This window comes from Tursiops truncatus, chromosome 13, assembly GCF_011762595.2.
Source record: "Tursiops truncatus isolate mTurTru1 chromosome 13, mTurTru1.mat.Y, whole genome shotgun sequence".
In the NCBI taxonomy this organism is placed as follows: Eukaryota; Metazoa; Chordata; class Mammalia; order Artiodactyla; family Delphinidae; genus Tursiops; species Tursiops truncatus.
The window spans coordinates 84,485,814-84,506,545 of NC_047046.1; the positions used below are offsets into that span (position 1 = coordinate 84,485,814).

The following is a 20,732-nucleotide window of genomic DNA, read 5'->3' on the forward strand; positions in this document are numbered from 1 at the left end:
GTGTAACAGCCACTGTGCCAAGTAATGCATTTTTATAACTTTCTGAGGTAAGTGTGATGATCCCCACACTACAAATTAGGGAGCAGAGGATTCGTGTGATTTAAAGAATTGTGCAGGATCACCCATACGGTAAGTGGTAGACTCAGGATCTGATCTCAGTGCTGCTTGACTGCAAAACCTGTGCCGTATGAAGTGTGAGCCAGTCATTTTTATGTCCCAGTCTCAAAATTCCTCTGACTCTACGGCGGCGTTTTCTAAATCCTGAAGACGCAGTTCTAGGAGATGTGCATAGATCTGCTCTGAGGAAGGTACTTAGTGGTGAGCAGGTGTAGAGAAAGTGGTCCAGTCCTCCTCCCTCGCTTGGTGCCCAGCGCTCACCAGCGCCGCCCTGACTTGAAGTCTGCAGTGTTTACTTCTCTGATCTGGGCCTGTCCAGTCTTATTCCATACCACCCCCCATCCCTACGTCTTTGGGTAACATCACTGTTAACATTCTGCAGAACAGTCATCTGTAGGATATTTGGCAATGTTGAGAATCTGGATAAAATCTGAAGTTTTTGGCATGATTTATAAGACCCTTCACAATGAGAATTCTGCTTGTTTTCTTTGTTGTCTCAAATTTTCACTTAATTCTCTAGCAATGTTTCTTGACCTTTCTCTGTTATTTTGTTCCAAACTGTACGTCCTGTTCCATGCGCCTGGAATCTGTGCCCACAAGCCAGTTTAACCATTCTGCTCCCAGACTTCGTTGGAACTTTTCTAGAAGCTCCTGCTGTTTGCTCTCTCCGTACCTGCTACCTCAGTCATTGCGCCTGACGCTGTTCTATCGTCGTTCATCTTTCTCCTGTCTGTTCCTTGGTTAGGTCTGAATGCTATTTATTTTTGGGTCCCTGGTGCTTGCTTATTAAAACATGTGAATCTTTTAATTAGTGTTTGAATTGAATCACACTGAATGGCATTGTAGTTCCTGTGAGCATAGTGTTCCTATACAGATTCACAGAAGGGTAGGCATGCTCTTCCTGCTAACGTGGTGCCCAGTACTCGAGAGGCACTGGCCAGTGGGAATGAGGTAGAATATTGGGGGTGTTCATTATTTCTTGAACCTTCGAGCCTGGGGTGCTCAATCGCTAAAAGTGGCAAAGGTTTATATGAGGCTAAGAGTGTGTCAGGCACCAGGCATTAATCATGTAACCCTCATGACCACCATTCCATCTTATGTGAGAAGGAACCAAAGGCACCTCGTTAAATAACAGGTCTCAGTTTACAGAGAGAATTAATGGTGGCCCAGGGATGGAAACCCAGGGAGTTTATTTCCAGAGTTATACTCCTTAACTGTCAATACCATCTTGGCTCCATCTTACTTCAGAGGGAAGAAGGTTGGGTATCACCTGTGAGGTATTCTTCCCGAGTGTCTGCTGCATCTATATTAGCACCTGGAGGATTACTAGGAACCCTGAGTTCTGCACCTGGTAGGAAGGTGAGGGCCTTTTGTGGAGGCCAGAAGGGAAAGTGAAGGGATTGTGGTGGAGGAGTAGGTCCAAAGCGTGACTTGGTTACGCAAAGCTCAGAACGGTGGGCTCTTTTATAGGGCTGTCTCTGAAGTTCTGACAGCAGACACAGGATTATTGGTGATGCAGTTTTTGTGTAGATTTGCTTTCTTATGAGATTCTAGGATTTAGAATATATGTATAAACACTTTGAAAAAACCAAATATGAGTTTCTTTTAAAGATATATCAAAATTCAAAGTTTAGAGTTTTCACTCATTCAGGCCATTTTTTTCTCCAAGTTAGTTAAAATTTTTATTTTTACCATTCAAATTCAAAACTATCAAGAGGGACAAAACAGAACCTTGGGTTGCTGGACATTTGGATGTGTGTGATGGTCCATTATTCTTTGCTTGTTGCTATCGCTCAGTTGTGGAGTGCATTATTCTTTCCTGGCCCCAGCCGCCTTCTTGGGGATTAGTGTAAACAGAAATGGGTATCGAATTTACATCTCGGGTCAGGGGCTTTCACATAGGTAGGCACTGTTGTTTGACGTGGTAGACTTGTCAGATCTTTGCATCTTGATTTTCTAGGTAGTCTTGCTGCATCTGCTGAAATTTCATTTAAGTTGTTCTGCATATCAGTTAAGATGCTATCTGAACTGGCTCAAAGGAATGGAGGCTTTCAGAGCTGAAATCCTTAAACTATTTTTTTTCTAGATGTAACTGTGTCACGGACACTATTCTAAAAATAGCAGTACTAATATTAGCTATTATTTATTAAGTTGTCTTTATCTGCTCCTTATGCCACATTGTGTTTATGTTGTTTTATTTAACTCTCACAAAACTCCTATGAAGTATTGCTTTCCTCATGTTTCAACTGAGGAAACTGCTACTCGGAGAGTGTTCTTAAAATTCTCAAAGTTACAGGAGCCGTAAATGGCAGAGCCCTGACAGGAGTCACCTGTTCTCACTTGTACTTGAAGTGCTACCAGGGGGACAAATGCTGCATGGTCAACCCAACCTGAGGAGTTAACCAGCCTTGACCAAGAACACGGCCACAAGCGTCTGCTTGCGAGGGCTTTGTTTCTTGTTCCTCAGGTAGCCTTGGCCGGCTAACCTTGCAGCTTGCTGTTGTTTTTTAAAATTTTCTGCTTCTTCAGCAGTGATGAAAAACTGTCAATTATATTCTTGTTTGGTCCACTCAGCTTTTCACTGTGTGGCCCCTGTGCTCTGACAAGCTGTTTGTGAGGTGTGTGGCACTGGTGTAGAGGGGGACCAGCTGGGAGAAATGGGTGGATTACTACAGATCCCTCATTAAGACTAAAAGGATAAGTGACTGTGCACGCATCATAGTCAGATAGTAATGAGTTCTTAGAAATTTTCTTTTAACTTATTGTGTTTAGATTTTAACTTCTTAGCAGCAAATGCACTTTCTTTCCTGTAACCTATAGTGCCTACATGGACCTGATCATCAGAAATTTTTGAGGAGTTGGATATTGTATCTTATAGGCCTGTCTTTCAGGAGCATCTGACCTTATTCGACAGATGAGGGAAACAAACAACATAAAAATTCAGGGAAGCTGCTGTTGCTGCTGCTGCTTCTCTTGCCTTGAGTTCAGGAGAAGCACAGCCTGTGCAAACCTGACTTTTGGCCCCTGAGTTGAGCACCCTGCCTTGCACTGTGTGAGGCGGGAGTGCAAGGGTGCTGTGGCTCTGGGTGTCTCCTGCTTTTCACATCCTGTTCTCTGTAGTCACGGTTTTGTATTGTATTTGCTTTCATAGGTGAGTCAGATAATCTTTCGTGACTCACAAGTGAAATAATTCTGCAGTGAGAAAATCTGAGGGGCTGAAGGAAGAGGTTTGTATTCTATCTCCATATAGTGTAAGAAAAATTATTTTAAAATTAGGAGTTCAAATCTGAAATGTTTGTACTAAAAAGTAGAAATCTGTAGCTAGTTTGCAAATGCTACTGTTGTGTTGTTCTTTTGACACCAAAAACAATTTCAAATGATGCTGTTTCTGGCAGTTATAGATACTTGGAAATCAATCATACTTTAAACAATACTACTTTTTATTATTTCAAGGTGTTCCTTTAGATTGTTAGGCACTTGCCAGATGGATAGCTTTGGAGTATATATTTCTAGCGTGAATCTTGCCCTTGAACTCAAGACCAGTAGATTCAGCCTCCTGTTAGAGACCCGTCTTGGATGTCAGTGGGCTTCCTCATTGAACATGTCCTAAAATGATGTTCTCCTTCAGACCAGCTCAGTTTTTCCCGGGCTGAAATCTTTGATGTTGTCTTTGACTCCTCTCCTCCAGACTCCATGTGCAGTCCCTAGGGAAATGTTTGGTTCTAATCACAAATACGTGTCTAGAATTTGACCAGATCTCTTCTCTACCGCCGGCCCTCGGTCCAAAGCACTGTCACCTCTGCCTGGATTATTGCAAGGGCCAGTTAGTTCCTCCCTCTCTCTGTGTCCCCACACCGCCCCCTTCCCCTGCCCCCACAGTCTGTGCTAAACAGAACAGCTAGAGGACTCTATTAAAACGCGAGTCCCGCACATCTGTCCTCCGTTCAGACGCCTGCGACGCTTTCCTTCTCACTCAGTGCCAGCCCAGACTGTGTGGCCTAGGAGCTTGGTACCTCCCCCAGTGCCCGGCCACCACCTCGTCCCTCCTCTGCTCCGCGTTCCACTGCGGACGGCCCCACGGGCTCGTGCCCCAGGGCTCCGTGGCTGCCCTTCCTTCTGTGGCCTGCTGCCCCCTGCTTGGTGGAATACCCAGCTCGCCACTGCAGTCCTGAGCCACCCAAATGTAAAATGCTGATCCCCTGTTGAGGTTTCAGCTCTTCCTTCTCTATTTTGTTTTTTCTCCCACCACTTTTCTTCACTCTTTAAGATGCTCTGTATTGTAGCTTTTGTTCTTGTCATCTGTTTCCCTCACTAGGTTTTACGGTTTCCGAGGCAGGGACTTCTCTTTGTTTGATCACCTGTGTACCACAGTTGCCTAGACCGTTCCTGTCTAGGGTAGGTCCTGCTTTTAGCATACGCATTAGCTTGTGTACACATGATTAGGGGAGTCCGTGCGGGAGCGTGGCAGGCTGAGTGCTGCTGCTTCGTCCTGATGAGAAGCCACAGGTTATAGAAGGGAGGCTCCGTGAAGACGCGACTTTAACCGTCTGATTTTGTATCCTACATGCAGAACCTGCCCATGGCTGGTACATAGTCACCAGTGAATGAATGGAAACAAGCAAAGTGTTAAGTCACGTGTGCTCATTGGGAGCAAGGCATTTCAGTTGTATAGCTTTTCAGATTCAGGATTATTTTTGTTTTATTTCTGGTGGTATCTAGATTATAAACTTTCCAAAACAACCATTATTATGTTAAAATATTAATACTCTTATGGTGGCAGTGAAGGATAGTCTCCGTTCAGTAAACACAAATTACTGGCAATCTTATTATCCATGGAGGTTGGGAAGTTTATTTTAGTCGGTCATGCTTGGCTTATATTGTTTCACTGCAGATGATGTTGAGACTTTTACACTACACATACTTCAGTTAGACCAAATTAAAAGAATTTATAGTTACTTTATGTCGGGTTTTGGATGAATAAATATTTTGCATTTGACTACAATTGAGCTGTGTTTTAGTATTGTAAATTCTTCCCCATAATAATAAAAAATTGTTATTCCTGTAGATAATTTAGTATTATAGACATCCAGCAGATTATGTCAGAATGTTAAATTATAAGAAGAAGCTTTCCTTCTCTGTGTACTTTAGTTTGTTCCCCTGTGCAGTGTAATATTTTTGTTTTACTTCTTAAACCTGAAACATTTTAATTAATAAAATTTTTGTCTTTTAAAAGCTACACTGTGGTTTCTAAGCTCAGATCTCTTAAATTATACTTGGTCATATAAATAAGCTGTGCTTTGCAACTCTGGGTTCTTAACCTTTGCTCTTTGCTATTAGCTTTATGTTTTTTTAATTATAGGAAAATAGAGGACAGTAGGGAAGTTATGACTTCAATGGACTGTTGTTATTGCTGTATTCTTTTTTAAGGAAATGAAAAATATTATTTATTTTGTTCAAATCAAACAGAAACAAATATAGAATATCTTATACTGTAATTTTTGTTAAGCACTTAACATCATCACAGTTTGATTCTTTGTATGTAATAATCATTTTTTCATTTTATGGATTGGTGGTATGATTGGTTATTTATAGTTGTAAAGCATGTGTTGTCCATAATTGTTACTCAGTGTAGAGAAAAGAATGAATGCTATTTTTAGTGTTATACAAATGCATTACTTGAATAATGGACTCAGTCATTAAAAAAATACAAACATATTATTTTAGCCTCAAAACTGAGGTTCCCTAATATTATATGAAAATAACCAAAATAGACCAGACATGAAAAGGAGCATTCACATTTTTGTCTTGGCTTTTGACACACGTCTCTTCCATAAGGCCACAGTACTTTATAGTCTTGTGTTGCCTGTTTGTGCAAACACGTCCAGATGAATTCAGTGTTTAATGGTAAGAATCTTATAACATGCCAATTTGATTTGTAGCCCTTCATATCATAGAATGCTAATTAAAATCATATTTTTGCACATGCCATGCCTTTCATGTATATATGCAAATAGATTCTGTTGCCTTTCAGCTATTAGTAACTTTATGAAGGACAGCTGTAATACGTAATTAACAAAATTACGTATGCAAGCCCCTTTTACACTTAAAGTTACAATAGTAAAATTTTTTTGCTTATCAAGAGAGTCTGATGCTTCTGAATGAGATCTAAATTGTTTTAAATACTCACACGACGTAATTAAATTGTGTTGTACTCTATATATGCAGAAGAATGGTGCACTATGCGCTGGCTCCTGATTCCTGTCCATTTCATATCTATGTCAACAAAATTGAATTAAGTGATCTGATTTGTATGTAAAATAAGATAGCATGTCAGGTAATACTTTTTGCTTGTTTTAGTTATTGATACCTTCTGGGCACTTAAGTACATTTTTTTTTTTTTTTTGCTTGTATTGCAGACATGGTAAACATATCATTTTTAAAAAACCTCTCCAAATAATTACCATGTTTTTAAGGAAGCTTCATGAAGGCTATTCATTTTCTCTTTTACAGTCCCTTAAATGTTTAATAAAATGACATTTTCTCAAACTCATTTCATGATTGAAGTGTGGGATCAACTAAGGGGCAGGGAATGTGATACTGAGGTGTTGCTTTATCTTTCTTACTAACTGACAGTGAAGACAGTGACTAAAGAACTAAAATCATTGGTTTGGTCCCTGTTCGTCTACTCAAGTGAGAAAATGAACCAGTGAATTTAAATGCAGCTATTTCTTCTGGTTTTCAGGTATTGCAGTATATTAATCTGTATGCAAGCTTTCTGCTTAGAATTTAGTGCCATTGTAATGTGCATTTTCATGTTATAGATATATATTCATGTTACATATATATATTTATATATAAAATCCATGTCTATTTTTTAAAAATTTAGTATGTATTTCTAGCAGAGAGTTAAGTTTTAGTTCTATAATAACTTTTTTTTTTTTTTTTTTTTTAGGGTTGCTTTTGTAATGAAGAAACACCTAAATACTCATCTACTGGGAAAACATGGAGTTGGCACACCAAAAGAAAGGTAATTTTCATCCATTTTTAAAAAATTTAACTAATATAATTATGTTTTCATTTTAGATTTTGTTTAGTGGGGTGACTCCTAGAACTTTATCAAGTCAGTTTGTCATGTTCTAGATTAGTGGTACTCTGTTGTTGAATATCATATTTTATGCCATTCTCCCATAAGAATTTTTTTTAACAACTTTATTGGAGTATAATTGCTTTACAGTGTTGTGTTAGTTCCTGCTGTATAACAAAGTGAATCATCTATATGCATACATATATCCCCATATTTCCTCCCTCTTGCGTCTCCCTCCCACCCTCCCTATCCCATCCCTCTAGGCGGTCACAAAGCACCTAGCTGATCTCCCTGTGCTATGCGGCTGCTTCCCACTAGCTATCTATTTTACATTTTGTAGTGTATATATGTCCATGCCATTCTCTCACTTCGTCCCAGCTTACCCTTCCCCCTCCCTGTGTCCTCAAGTCCGTTCTCTTCATCTGCGTCTTTTCCAATAAGAATTTAATGTTGCATTTTAATTGTAGAAAATTCAATCTAAGAATATTTGAAAAGATTTGAGGGATTTGAATTTGTGAAACAACCTTGAAATAGTAGAAGAGTTAAATTAGAGGGAATTGACCTCTGCAAATGCATCAGAATGAGCTAAAATAAATATGTAAAACCAAACTATTTTCATTTGAACTTTGTGTATTTTTATTTTGAGGTTTTAAAATAACATTTTTTGAATTCTTACTGTAGAATTAAACATTGCTGATGTTAAAAAAGAAATACATCTTGTGTCATCCTCCAAATAATACTACGGTTGCCATGTCATGAAAAATAACACTACAATTACTGTGTCATCAACTGCCAGGTTTTCTTTTTTCTTGCTACTGTATCATAATTAGCTTCATCACATAGACTTAATTATATTAGGTGAACTGAAATACAGCAATGTCAGCTACCAGGTGAGCCTGGCTACTTCTGAAACTCTAAATCTTTAAAATGTGCAGCTCCCTCAGCACTAGTGCAAGCACTCTCACCTCCTTCAAAGACCTGGTAGGTTTTCAGCTTTCCCCAAATCCTCCAAGATGGTATCTGAAATTCTGCAGACACTCCTAGACACTTTTGTTTTAAATACTATTTGAAAATGTCAGTCATGATGCAATTTATTCTATCATTCTATAGCCTAGGGCTTCTTCTGCCATGTTTGTAAATGTTTAATAAATTTTTAAAAAATTTAAAATACTCATCAATATGTTCTGTGTTTACAAGGAATTTAACTTGACTTTTCTATTGGTGGCATATTGTTTTTCTTTAGCATTTTAGTTTGGACATGACTACTGTGTCAGAATATTGGAATGTTACATATGCCTACTTTCTGCCTTTTGGTTTCTCATGCTTTTCTTTGTAACATTATATTTAACTTGAGACAAAATTTATGTGTTGAACAGATCCTGAATGCATTATTCTTGAAATTCAAAAGATTTTGTATTATTTAAATTGTAATTTGGAACCTGTCAAAGTTATATTTTGTAAGTATTTAAGAAACAAAACATTTGTAGTTATTGTGTTCTTGTTGCTTTCATTTGCATTATCTCATTAATCATTATATGACATTATCAGTGGTGCATTGTTATTCTATTATAGAACTAAACACAGATTCAGGAATATACAACAATTTCTTCAATATCTCATCATTAATAAGTGTTGGAATTGTTATTTTCCTAATTCTGGTGCTCTTCTGTGTACTGATTATATTATCTCACGTTGAAATCTTTACATATAGGTACTTAGAGTGTTTTATTCACACAATAAATTTGAATGAAAACAATCTAGATCAGATAATTAGTAAAAAATAAAATGTTTCCCTACTATATAACTCGTATACATTTTGAACTCAAATGTATCATTTTTGCTTTTTATTTAGGAATTTTAAAAATTTGAGTACGTCTGTTCATATGGTTTCATATTAATGAAAAATTCAACATCTTAAACATATATTTATCCTCCAAGCACCTTAAAAACAGTAGATACCTCCTATATATGGTGCTAGGAGTTTGAAAATTCTTAGGTTTTTCCATTTTCCATTTACTTTTTCCTGTGCGTTCCAGGATAACTCTCTGTTGCTTTCACTCATTTCAGTCCCTAATACAAAAAGAGAGGCTAAAAAGAGGCAAGAGAAAGATTGCATGTCTTTTTTAGCCTTTGAGGTATGGTAAGCTTTTTCTCCAATTTTTACATGATTTTTGTCCTCAAATGAGGAGATGAGTCTCAAATGGGAAAGTATTCCTCATCTTCTGGGTTATTACCTTCTAAGTAGTCCAAGTGCAGAGTTCATCTACATTCAACATTAGACTAAATTGTTTTTCCTACCAAAAATTCTGTGTTTCAGAGGACCTCTTGTTTATGATATCTGTTTATAGATAGGGCATCCTCTCTTCCTGATAGAAATACTGAGTTGGAATACCAGGGCTTCAGCCGCAGCATAATTTCCCAGTAGACGTCCATAGCTGGAGAAGGCTAAGATTTAAGTAGCAAAATCTAGCACGGTAAATACGAAAGGCTCCTTCCTTCCAGCCACCTTCCTCCATTCCTTGGAGAGGGAATTGATGCCTTTTAACAGTCTTAGGAAACAAAGAAACTCTTTATCAGCATATTCAACCATCATTTTGGGCATAACTGTTCTCTAAATTAAGTTAAACATTTTTTTCTTACCTACTTAAAACATTAATGCCTTGGCCATAGTTTTGCAAGCTTGCTATATTTTAATTTCTCTAGGACAATATAATCAGTTTATTCTTTTTATGTTTTGAATTTGATTCTCCCCTCTTATGCATTGCATATTATAGCAAATAGTAATAGAAGTTAGCTAAATAGGCTGTGACAATTAAATTAATAATGCATTTTGTTTGCAAGTATTTAGGCCTTGTGCTTTGACTGATATATGCAAAAATGATAATTTATTACAAATAAATCATATTCTTGCACTATAGTTTGATGAACTAGTGAATTTTGTCAGCATGACTGTCATTAGCAACAGAAAAGTAGATAATTTCAAATATATATTTTTTGACTCTGTGAACACCTGAAGTGATGGCTTGTGTAAGAACATACTTTTTTGTCCCTAAATTTGCATGAACTTATTTTAAGGTAGTATATTACTATATTTTAGAAGTCTTGTACACTTATATATAAACAACTAAATATAGCCACATTCAGTTCACATTCCAAAATGATAAACTCCAATTAATTTGCACGTTCATTCTAAAGTATTCCTTATTTTAAGTAAGTAATTCTCTTTATAATATAGTTAGCCAAAGTAGCTTTCTGACTCTCTGAAATCTCTAATAGAAATCTAGAAAACGAGCTTATCCACAATTATCACAATTGAAACAGCCATAATAAGTATATCTTATGTGAAAGCCAGGTGCATATTACAATAGAAAGAGATAGCATTTGTAGTTCAGTGCTTGGAAATCAGCTGGACTTTGAATGACTTGTGTAAACAGGAGGAGGGGGAAATGATTCACTCAGAATTTCTGATCTGATACATTGCTTTTGTGGTGTCTGGGACAATATCAGGAAATGTCTATACTGGCAGTATCTATGGAAGGCTGATGTGCTCCCCAAGCCAGTTTTACCAATAAAGGATTTTAAGTTGGATGTGTATATCTGAGAATCTAAGAGCTAAATAATGTACCTAGTTTTTCAAGTTATTAATGAATATCCAGATTAAAACCGTAGTATTTTTTCAATGAAGCAATTTTTGCAGGAGTCTGTGAATATTCTAAGTCTCAGATTGTGCCTTATTGTCATCCTAGCTGTGGGGTATCTTCAGGCCCCTGGGGGCAGGCTCAGGGCTGGCCAGTGAATTTGTTCAAGTGAATGGGTTTCCCCCAGGCCTTCTTCAGATTCCTGAGCCCTGATGTTTTTGTTGGCTTCTCTCCTTTATCAGACATTTGTCACTTGTGATTGGGCATCTTACTTTTAACAGTATCTTTGAACTTATTGATAATAAAATCTTTTCCCCTCATTTTTACATATACCAGATATTATGTAGTCTGAGTGTGGGATAGAAATACTAGCAGCCCTGACAGTGGTTCTAATTTGTTATGAGCACTTGCTATAGGACAGGATGTTGTGTAAGTCTTTTGGAATCTATCTCATCTCCTTTCTCAAAAACTTTTTTTTTTTGCGCAGTATGCGGGCCTCTCACTGTTGTGGCCTCTCCCGTTGCGGAGCACAGGCTCCGGACGCGCAGACTCAGCGGCCGTGGCTCACGGGCCCAGCCGCTCTGCGGCACGTGGGATCTTCTTGGACCGGGGCACAAACCCGTGTCCCCTGCATCAGCAGGCAGACTCTCTACCACTGCGCCACCAGGGAAGCCCAAGAACTTTTTTATTTATATGGTAAAAATTGTGTGAAGGCATCATCATTGTTTTCTGTCTCTCAGTTTAGATGTAAGCCTCACCCTTTTTCTTTTTCTTTCTTTCTTTTTCTTTCTTTCTTTCTTTCTTTCTCTCTTTCTTTCTTTCTTTCTTTCTTTCTTTCTTTCTTTCTTTCTTTCCTTCCTTCCTTCTTTCTTTTCTTTCTTTCTTCCTTCCTTCCTTTCTCTCTCTCTCTCTCTCTCTCTCTCTCTGTCCCCCCCCCCCCCCCTTCCTTACTTTCTTTCTTTCACATCTTTATTGGAGTATAGTTACTTTACAATGGTGTGTTACTTTCTGCTTCATAACAAAGTGAATCAGCTACACATATACATACTGAAGCATGAGAATGTCATCCGAAACCCAAACATTTCCTGGGAAAAGCATGTATACGTGTACGTGCACAGTTGTTATTGAAGCTTTGCCAGTGATACCTTGGGTTCATTAGAAACTTAGGTTACTTTTAATTGAGAGAATAATACATTTTTTAAAACTCTGAATTACATATATTTAGGTAGACTCAGATTTTTCCTATTAGAAGGGATTATATTCATAATGTGAGATCAGCTCCTGCTGTTGTCACTTGATTGTCCATTTTAGATAAGTAACTTGCCTTTTGGCTAAGTTGTTATTGCTTATATTTTCTTTTATTAAAGGATCAACCATTTTCCTTAATATTTGTTCCATGTGAATTTCTGTAAGGTAAATTCTGTTTTCTATTTTATCATTGAAACAGGTAGCTTATTCTCATGGATGCATTGAGATATTTCATTCCATGTTGAGTGTCCTCGTCTCTGAAGAGTGTCCTTTATAACACTTGTCAGTCACGTTGTGTTTTCTGGCTCAGGTCTGCTGTCCCGTCACCACTGCTTATTGCTTTTCGCTTATCGGTTTCCCCTCTCAGTTCTTCTCTTAATCAATGGCTAGTGCTTTTTTTTCTTTAATGAGGCCCAATTTTGGGGGAAAAAAAGTGTCTATGGGCTCCCTTCTGCTTTAAAAAAATATTTATATAAGAAGTGACTCTGTTGAGCCAAAATGGAGGAGAAACATTTCAATTCATTCTATCTCGGATTGCTTATTTTAATGAGTGGGAGGTTGTTATATTTCAGTGACTTACTATTGCTTTTGCGTGAGCTTAGGACTCCCTTTCCGCCATCTTCTCCCATTTCTCCATCTGTAGACAGCATCTAGTATATAAATAGTATCCTATGATCATTTTACATCATTTTATTATAAGAAAGTTGGATTGAATAGACAGCCCTGCTAAATAATTATTTCTATGTGGAATGATAGAAGTCACATCACTCATGTAAAGCCAAGGTTGTTATTTTTAGAAAACTCTCTTCTATATTTTACTGACTTAATCTGACCACTTATTAAGGTACATAAGGAGATAGTATATATTTTCCACTGAAGTTATCTTGTTAGCATTTGGGTAGTATTTCTAAATTAAATGGATAATTAGGATGTTCTATGGTTGCTTTATGACAAATGTTTTCTTACTGAAATGGGTATATTCTAATTCTTACTTTATAAATTTTCCAGGTGAAAGTTAGCAAAAGTTAGCATCATTGGTGAGAATATCAGGATCTCAGCTCCTCATTTGTTTGTTGAAGTTTCCAACTTACTTTTTGGGGAGGTGTTTGGACCTAGTTACAAATGGTTCTCATGACTCATCTCTGAGGGGATAGAAAACCCGCTTTTCACGCTCATAACTTCATTGGGGCCCTCAGTTTCCACGAAGCAACGGTAGCCCTGCTCCTACTTCAGTTGCGTAGTGCAAAGCTATGTGGAATATCTGGATTCTGTATATTTGTCCTATAATTTAGTTTGCTGTTCTGAATAAATATTCTTTCTACTCATTTCTCAATGTGCTTTCAGTTTTACCCTTCAATCAGTCCCATCCCTAGAGAGCTGCTTTCCTTTGCCCCCATTGGTTTTGTTTTCTTCCTCCAATAACATTTTGACTGATTTTGTACTTAGTTTTTATGATAATGACTTAAATTTCAGAATGTTTTAAGAAGTAACCTTATAAAATGCATGTCTTTATTGTAAAGATCGTGCTCAGGGGCGCAGCTCCTGAACACATGTCATATTTTCCTGGTGAGATCCTGGGGGTGGGGGGGCAGTGTCTTTCTGGTCTCTCTTCCAGGAAAAGTTGTGCCTTTCTGAAACAACTTGTCATTTTGGTCTTAAGTACTAGCAAATCGTGAGTATAATTGAGTTTTCTTCTTCATGTTTACTGCTGGGAAGCTCAGTGCCAAAATTGTAATTCATCTCTAGAAATCAGGATGGACTTCATGGAATGCATTTTATTTACTACTGTTATTTCTAGTTTCATCCTTTTTTCCCTTATGGGAAATTCCCATTTTATGTGAGTGGTATATTTTAACAACCTCACATAAATCACAGCTCACATAATTCAAGGGAAGTTTTGCAATGAGAATTTTTGTGGAGTAGGGTCAGTATTTGTCTGGGAGGACATGTGTCTCCAGCCCTGTGGTTTGGGGGCATTGTGTCGAGCAGTGTGCAGCCCTGTTATGAGACATGTTTTTAATTGTCCTTGCCCTGTTGTATGAAAATTTAGTGCACTTTAATGGTGCTTTTTATTTTTTGAGATTATCTTATTTTGAGGAATGCTTGCTCCTAAAGTGTGCTGAGCAGACGTGGTGTGTAGTCCCCAGCCAAAGAAGGGAGGGTTGCTTAACTTTTATAGCAGGGTCCTTGCTCTCTGCTCCGTCAGAAGTAACTGCTGCTCTTAGCGCATCACAGTTGTGCTGATAAAATTCCATGTTTACTACTCTAGGGGAGATTTTCATGTTAGCAGTAGGGAAAGTCTAAGTGTTAGAAGTATGTGTGTGTTACAGAAATGTAAGATTGTTTTCTTTGTTTTCTAAAACATTTTAAAATTTTAAACTAGTATTTTATTGAGCGTTCATCTCTGTGTGTTTTATTCCTGGGCATTTAAATAGACATGGATATTATATGATTCTTGTTCTTTAGAAGATATTGTAGGTTATGCAGTTATCCATAACATGTGAAAAGAAAAGCTACACAATGATACAAAAGAAAGTTTTAGAAGCGGGAACAATTAATTTTGCTTAAGAGGTATTATGGGGGATGCTAATGAAGACATCTAATTTATTCATTAATTTATTCTCCCAATAAACATTCACTACATCTGCTATTTACAATTACTGCTGTGTTCCAAAACTGAAATGGCATGTCGTGTTTGAAGATGATACACCCTCCGTTCTCACGCCCCTTCAATTTAGGGTTGATGGACCGAGGCTAAGGATAGAGGGATAATACGCACATACAGGAAAAGGAGAATTTTATTAGGAGGCGCTGACAAAAATACAGTAGGGTGCTATTCCAGAGAGTGTCTGGGCCGGGTGTTGCTTTAGGATGAGTGCTCAGGAAAGACCTTTCTGAAGGGGTGCATTTTAAGTGAAGCGTAGATTCGGAGCCCTCCCAGCAGAGAGCACAGTCAGAGGCCTCCGGTGAGGCGTGCGCGAGCTTGGTGAGTCCTGCCCCACTGCGCCCTGGGGCTGGGGGAGGGCAGAGGGGGAGATGAAGAGCTAAGACCCCAGCTGTGCGCTGTTTAGGAAACGGTCACCCGTGGCAGTGTTTCCTTTAGCGGGATCGTGGGGCGGGTGAGGGTGGGCCTGGGCAACTGAGTCGGAATCCGGCTGGGAAAGAGCCTTGAATGCTGTGCCGGCTTTACCTCTTACTCTGTACAGAAGAGGAAGCCAGCAAGCTGTCAGTGGAGTTCAGCCCCGGCCGGGACAGTGTGGGCAAGTGGGTTAGCCGGTCACAGCGGCATTTCCTGGAGACCCTCACCGGCTCTCCCTGCCTCGCCTGCTCCCTCTCTCCCTCAGTGCCAGTCACCTTGCCTGATTCAGTTGCGGAGCTTGCCTGCAAATAAGCCGTTTAGGCATTGGTTTTACAGGCAGACCTTGTTTTATTGTGCTTTGCAAATATTGTACTTTTTACAGATCGAAGGTTTGTTCCAACCCTGCATCAAGCAAGCCCATCAGCTCCATTTTTCCAGCAACATTTGCTCACTTCCTGTCTCTTTGTCACATTTGGTAATTCTCACAAGATTTCAAACTTTTTATTATTATTATATTTGTTATGGTGACCTCTGATCAGTGATCTTTGATGCTCTTACTACGACTCTGAAGGCTCAGATGATGGTTAGCATTTTTTAGCAATAAAGTATTCTTAATTAAGGTATGAATATTGTTTTTTAAGACATGATGCTATTGCACACTTAACAGACTACAATATAGTGTAAAGGTAACTTTTATATGCACTGGGAAACCGAAAAATTCATGCTACTGGCTTTTCTGTGACACTTGGCTTTAGTGTGGTGGTTGGGAACTGAACCTGCAGTGTCTCCGAGGTCTGCCTGTATTTTGTTAGACACATTCTGTTCCCAACTGCGTAACGTATTTCTTCCTTTCTCTATACTTTTGTTCTTCCTATTCCTCATTACACTCCTACTACATTCCATCTTTCCTGGTTATCATTCCAAATCATTATTTTATTTCAAGCTTCAGTATGAGGCCCCTGTCTTCTATGAGTTTCTTCTTTGTGTATTCCATCTCTAAATGATTTTGCTTTTTTCATCATATTCCTATGGAACCTTGTTGAATAAAGTATATATATTTCTCTCTCCATCTCCCAAAGTGGAAACCCAAAAGGCTATAATGATACTGTATATGTTATAATGATTTAATCTAGTACTAGCTCATTGAGTTATTAGACCAGAAATGTATGGTTTAGTACTGATAATCTTTATTAAAATGACATCTGTTTTGTTCTATTGCCTCCTCTTTCATTCCTATATAGAAATAAAAGTGAATTCTGTGGAGATAGTGAACTATACCTTTTCTGCTATGAATGTTCTAATTGCTTTTGCATGTGATAATACATTGTTGTTTAATGTCACAAGTTAATTTTTTAAGGGTTTTGTTTTTTTTCTGCTACCATTTAGTAGTTCAGTCAGATCTTGGATATAAGAATATCTGCCGTTTTAACCCTTTTTGAAGTCAGTGAATAAGTGATCCCAAATATGATCAATCAGATATGTTAAATGTTCAGAATATAGGTGTTTTCCCTTGGCAGGCATCTAGAATATTTTTGGTTATTCTCTCCTTTTATTTCACTTAAATTGCTTTTAGAACACTGGGGCTTATGCATCTGGACTCTGATTAAAATATGCCTTAAGCTCTTATCCTTAATTCCCCATCAGTGCCAGAATTAAAGAGAACAAAGACCTATATGTTCACTGCAGCCTTCAATTAGGCCTAATTACCAACTTTCATACAGTTTCATTATACAGTACTGACTTCTTGTGAGATGTTCTTTATATTCATGATGTCTTGGTAGTTGCTTATAAAAGTGCAAGTTTAAATTTTTTCCTGAGGAATTTTCAGGAAACTTACAACCTTTCTGAAGTAGTTTTTGTAAAGTTGGATCAAAGCAATATGATGATCCATTTTAACAGATGAAAAACAAGATGTTTACATTTCATTATGCCACAGAACTCTGATAGGAAAACTCAAGGGTTTACACAGGGTATTCTCTAAGATATCTCCTCCCACCTCCAGTTCGTAGTCCTTGGGTCACTTGAATAATCCACTGTGAGCTTCAAACAAAGGGCTTGTCCACCAACCCTGTGCTGCTCTCGCCCTCGTACTCAGAGAAAACAAGCAGGCATTGATGTTCTGTAAGAGACTGGCCGATCTTGTAGTAGTCCTGATGTTCCACAGAATGACTGTCTTCTGCTGCTGCAGGTCCTTCATTCCCTTTCAAAAGAATCATGATGTCATTTGATACGTTCTAAGATATTAGCACCTCCTAAGGTTGAATCATATGAAATTAACACTTAGGTTAAAAACCATCAAATATTGGCAATTTCATTTGAGTCAAACCTAATTCTATTTAGAACTGTTTCTAGCATATGATGTCAATATAGAGATCTGCTTTTCAGTGAAGTAATCATTTCCATTGAGTTTTAAAATCTTCTTTTTTTTTTAAATTTTATTTATTTATTTTTGGCTGCGTTGGGTCTCCATTGCTGTGCGTGGGCTTTCTCTAGTTGTGGCGAGCGGGGGCTACTCTTCATTGTGGTGCGCAGGCTTCTCATTGCAGTGGTTTCTCTTGTTGCGGAGCACGGGCTCTAGGTGTGCGGGCTTCAGTAGTTGTGGCTCATGGACTTAGTTGCTCCGCGGCATGTGGGATCTTCCTGGACCAGGGATTGAACCCGTGTCCCCTGCATTGGCAGGCAGATTCTTGACCACTGCGCCACCAGGGAAGCCCCTCCACTGAGTTTTAATGTAATCCAGTTCTTGCTTTTTTTTATAGACAGTGATTCCCTAGACATAGTGTGGTGCAGTAAGTATGATACAGAAATTGGGTCAGGATAACAGGAAAGCTGTCTCAGCAGACTTTTTTTTTTACTGTTTCCACTCAGTGTCCACTGAAAGCCATGTCTGCAGGTCTTCTAGGTCTGTGTCAGCTGCAATTTCAAGGCCCGGGTTTTGTCTCACTGTGAAAATCCTTCCCTGGATTTCCGTTCTATGTAATCGCTTCTTACTACTAAGAGGACTGATGTACGACTTAGCACTTTCCATTTGGATTCTCTTTTTTGTTTAAAACACAGTGGGTGTATGCCGTGGGTCCACACTAGATAATTTCTTGAGGGTGTGGTTGGCAACTTTCCTTCTCTGTCTCAGCTTTTTCAAAGGTGACTGACATTCAGTGAATGTTGATAGATTTAAGATATTAAAGTCCTCATTGAAATTTTTCTTTTTCAGGATGGACTTTTTCTTAGCTGGTCTAACATATGATTTATAGTCACATTTCTAAAAAGGCAGTGCAAACTAGTGTAGTTGTATGTAACTGTCGATGGTCCTGTCTCTTAATGGAGTCAACCTCAAGTGCATTCTTCCTGAGTCACTGTAGCTTTATCACCTTCTCCTGGGAGGCCCAGGACACATGTTCTCATTTTTCAGGGTTATGGTGACATGGACATGAATTTATAGTTATACAAGTACAAAAAACATCATACTATATATAAACACAGCATCTTATAATTTTAAAAGTGCTTACTTTTAGATAAAAACATGTTAAAGAAATTTTTAGTTGCTAAGGTCTAAACAATATCTGTGTCTCCTTTTTCATGCTAATCTGGTGGAGAAAAGGATTATGGGAAACAGCAGATTCAGCGGAACATATATATAATGAAGTTTTTATTTAAATTATACCCAAATTTTCTTTCAAGTTAATGAAAACAATAATTTTCCCTTTCCTTCTCACAGTGTATTATAATATGGAGAATGTCTTTTTCTCATTTCACATTGATAATTACATAATATGGATATGCCATATATTTTTGGCAACTAGAAAGTGGCAGTCTTATTGCTGGATATCAGGTCTTTAAAATTTTATACGCTTTCCTTTTTCTAAAAAAATATTGTTTGTATGATAATCATGTCTTGAAGATCAGGAAAATTTTTAACAAGAGAACTAGCCCAATGCTTATCATTTATTAGTACTCATAGTAATAGCAGTATATGAACATATTCAAAGTCTCAGTGAATTTCTGAGTTTTCTCTTTTTAATAAACAGGGAAAAAAACCTTACATAGAACACTGCTGTGTAAAACCAGTAAAAACCAAGTGCTCTGTCTGAAGCTGCAAGGGGGGCTGGGCCAAAGACCATGTCAGTGGTGGGGCCCCTTCTCTGCATCTCAGAGAAGCTGTGGCTTCCTCATCAGATTAAACAGAATCTCTTTATACGTCGAGCTCTTTTACTTGTATAGTAAGCCATTGACTTCTGCAGCTTTAGCATTTATAATACTGTTGATCCCTAAGTGATGAGACATAATGTAAATTTCTGTGGAAATTCCAGTTTGAATCTGATGTGCTCAGGTGCCGCTGAGTCTGAGCCCTTGACTTAGCTGGTGTTAGATCTCAGTACAGCTTTATTTACTGTGCTCTGCTTGTCATAGGTATCTGTGCCTCTGAAGAAGTGATTAAAACCAAAAGTCTAAACAGATCCAACTGCTGGAGTTGATGAAAATAAAGAAAGAATGAAAACAATGTAAGAGTGTAATCATTCTTAGCTAGAGATGTAAAGTTGGGATAAATTAAAATCCTGGAAGGTAATGTTCTTGTTTTCAAGTTCAGTAGTAAATTCATAGATATTCATTATATTATTGAGTGAATCAATAAAGTAAAATGGGGCCACAAATGGATCAGTGATGAGCAAACTTATTTTTGGCCCAGTTTTGTGCCTTGACGTTTATGTAGTGAGACCGTGATTTGCCACATTCGCGTGACCCACATCATATGCTTGATGGGAAACAAAGAAAGTTGGTTTCAGAAAACTTTCTATTTAGTTCTCTAGCTAGTACTGAAAGTACCCCATTCAATGAAGGAGAAAACGTTATTGAATCTTGAAGAGATGGCTCTCTTATTGGTAATGTTACGAATGGAATACATCTGGCTTTCAACAAAAATGTCAATTCTTAGAAAATCATTAGTCTGTAAACATTTATTTAAAATTACAGTGGGGAACTATTAATTCATGTGGCTGTTAACTCACTTTTATTATGAGAAAAGTTTGACTTGGAAATTTTAGGAAGTGTTTTTCTTTGCATAAGGTCAAGTTGGCAGTGGAGGGACCCTCAGCTCACCCTGCCATAGAGAAGCACTTTCTTCTGAGTGAAGCGGCTCTTAGAGGAGAAGGGTTGGGAAACCAACAGCTGTTCCTCTGGTGGAGCTGCCATCACAGAGAGGCACATCTCAGGAAGGACCCTGCTCTCACCGGGGATTTGGGTGGCCTGGGGCTGACCTCGCCTGCTGAGTCCTGGTCAGCCTCCAGCAGTATCTGAGAAAGAAATCGGGATGAGCTCTGTCCTAGGAATTGGAGGCCTTTTCATCCCAAGATGAAAGGTGCTACTTTCAGTCGAAATAGCTTCATCTTGAATGCCTGTTTAAATGAGTGCGCTCCACTTTACAGGTATTTTTCTCAGTTTCCACCACTGGTTTCATCTGCCTTTCTGCTGACTTGATGCTGAGGCCCCAGCAGAACAGTGCTGAGGACATTGCAGAGTGTGCCACCTGTCTCTGTCTGCACAGGCCTCTAGGGTCTCCATCTTCCTCTTG

The 20,732-nt window shown here is 38.3% G+C and overlaps 1 protein-coding gene across 2 annotated transcripts in view; it reads left to right on the plus strand.

The window, feature by feature from the left end:
* Window positions 1-20,732, plus strand: part of ZNF407 (zinc finger protein 407) — a 421,360-nt gene that overhangs the window by 148,418 nt on the left and 252,210 nt on the right. For both annotated transcript variants that reach the window (XM_019937214.3, XM_019937215.3), the window contains exon 4: window positions 7,070-7,144. In XM_019937214.3, the coding sequence (XP_019792773.1) occupies window positions 7,070-7,144 (75 nt within the window). The remainder of the gene's footprint in view (window positions 1-7,069; window positions 7,145-20,732) is intronic.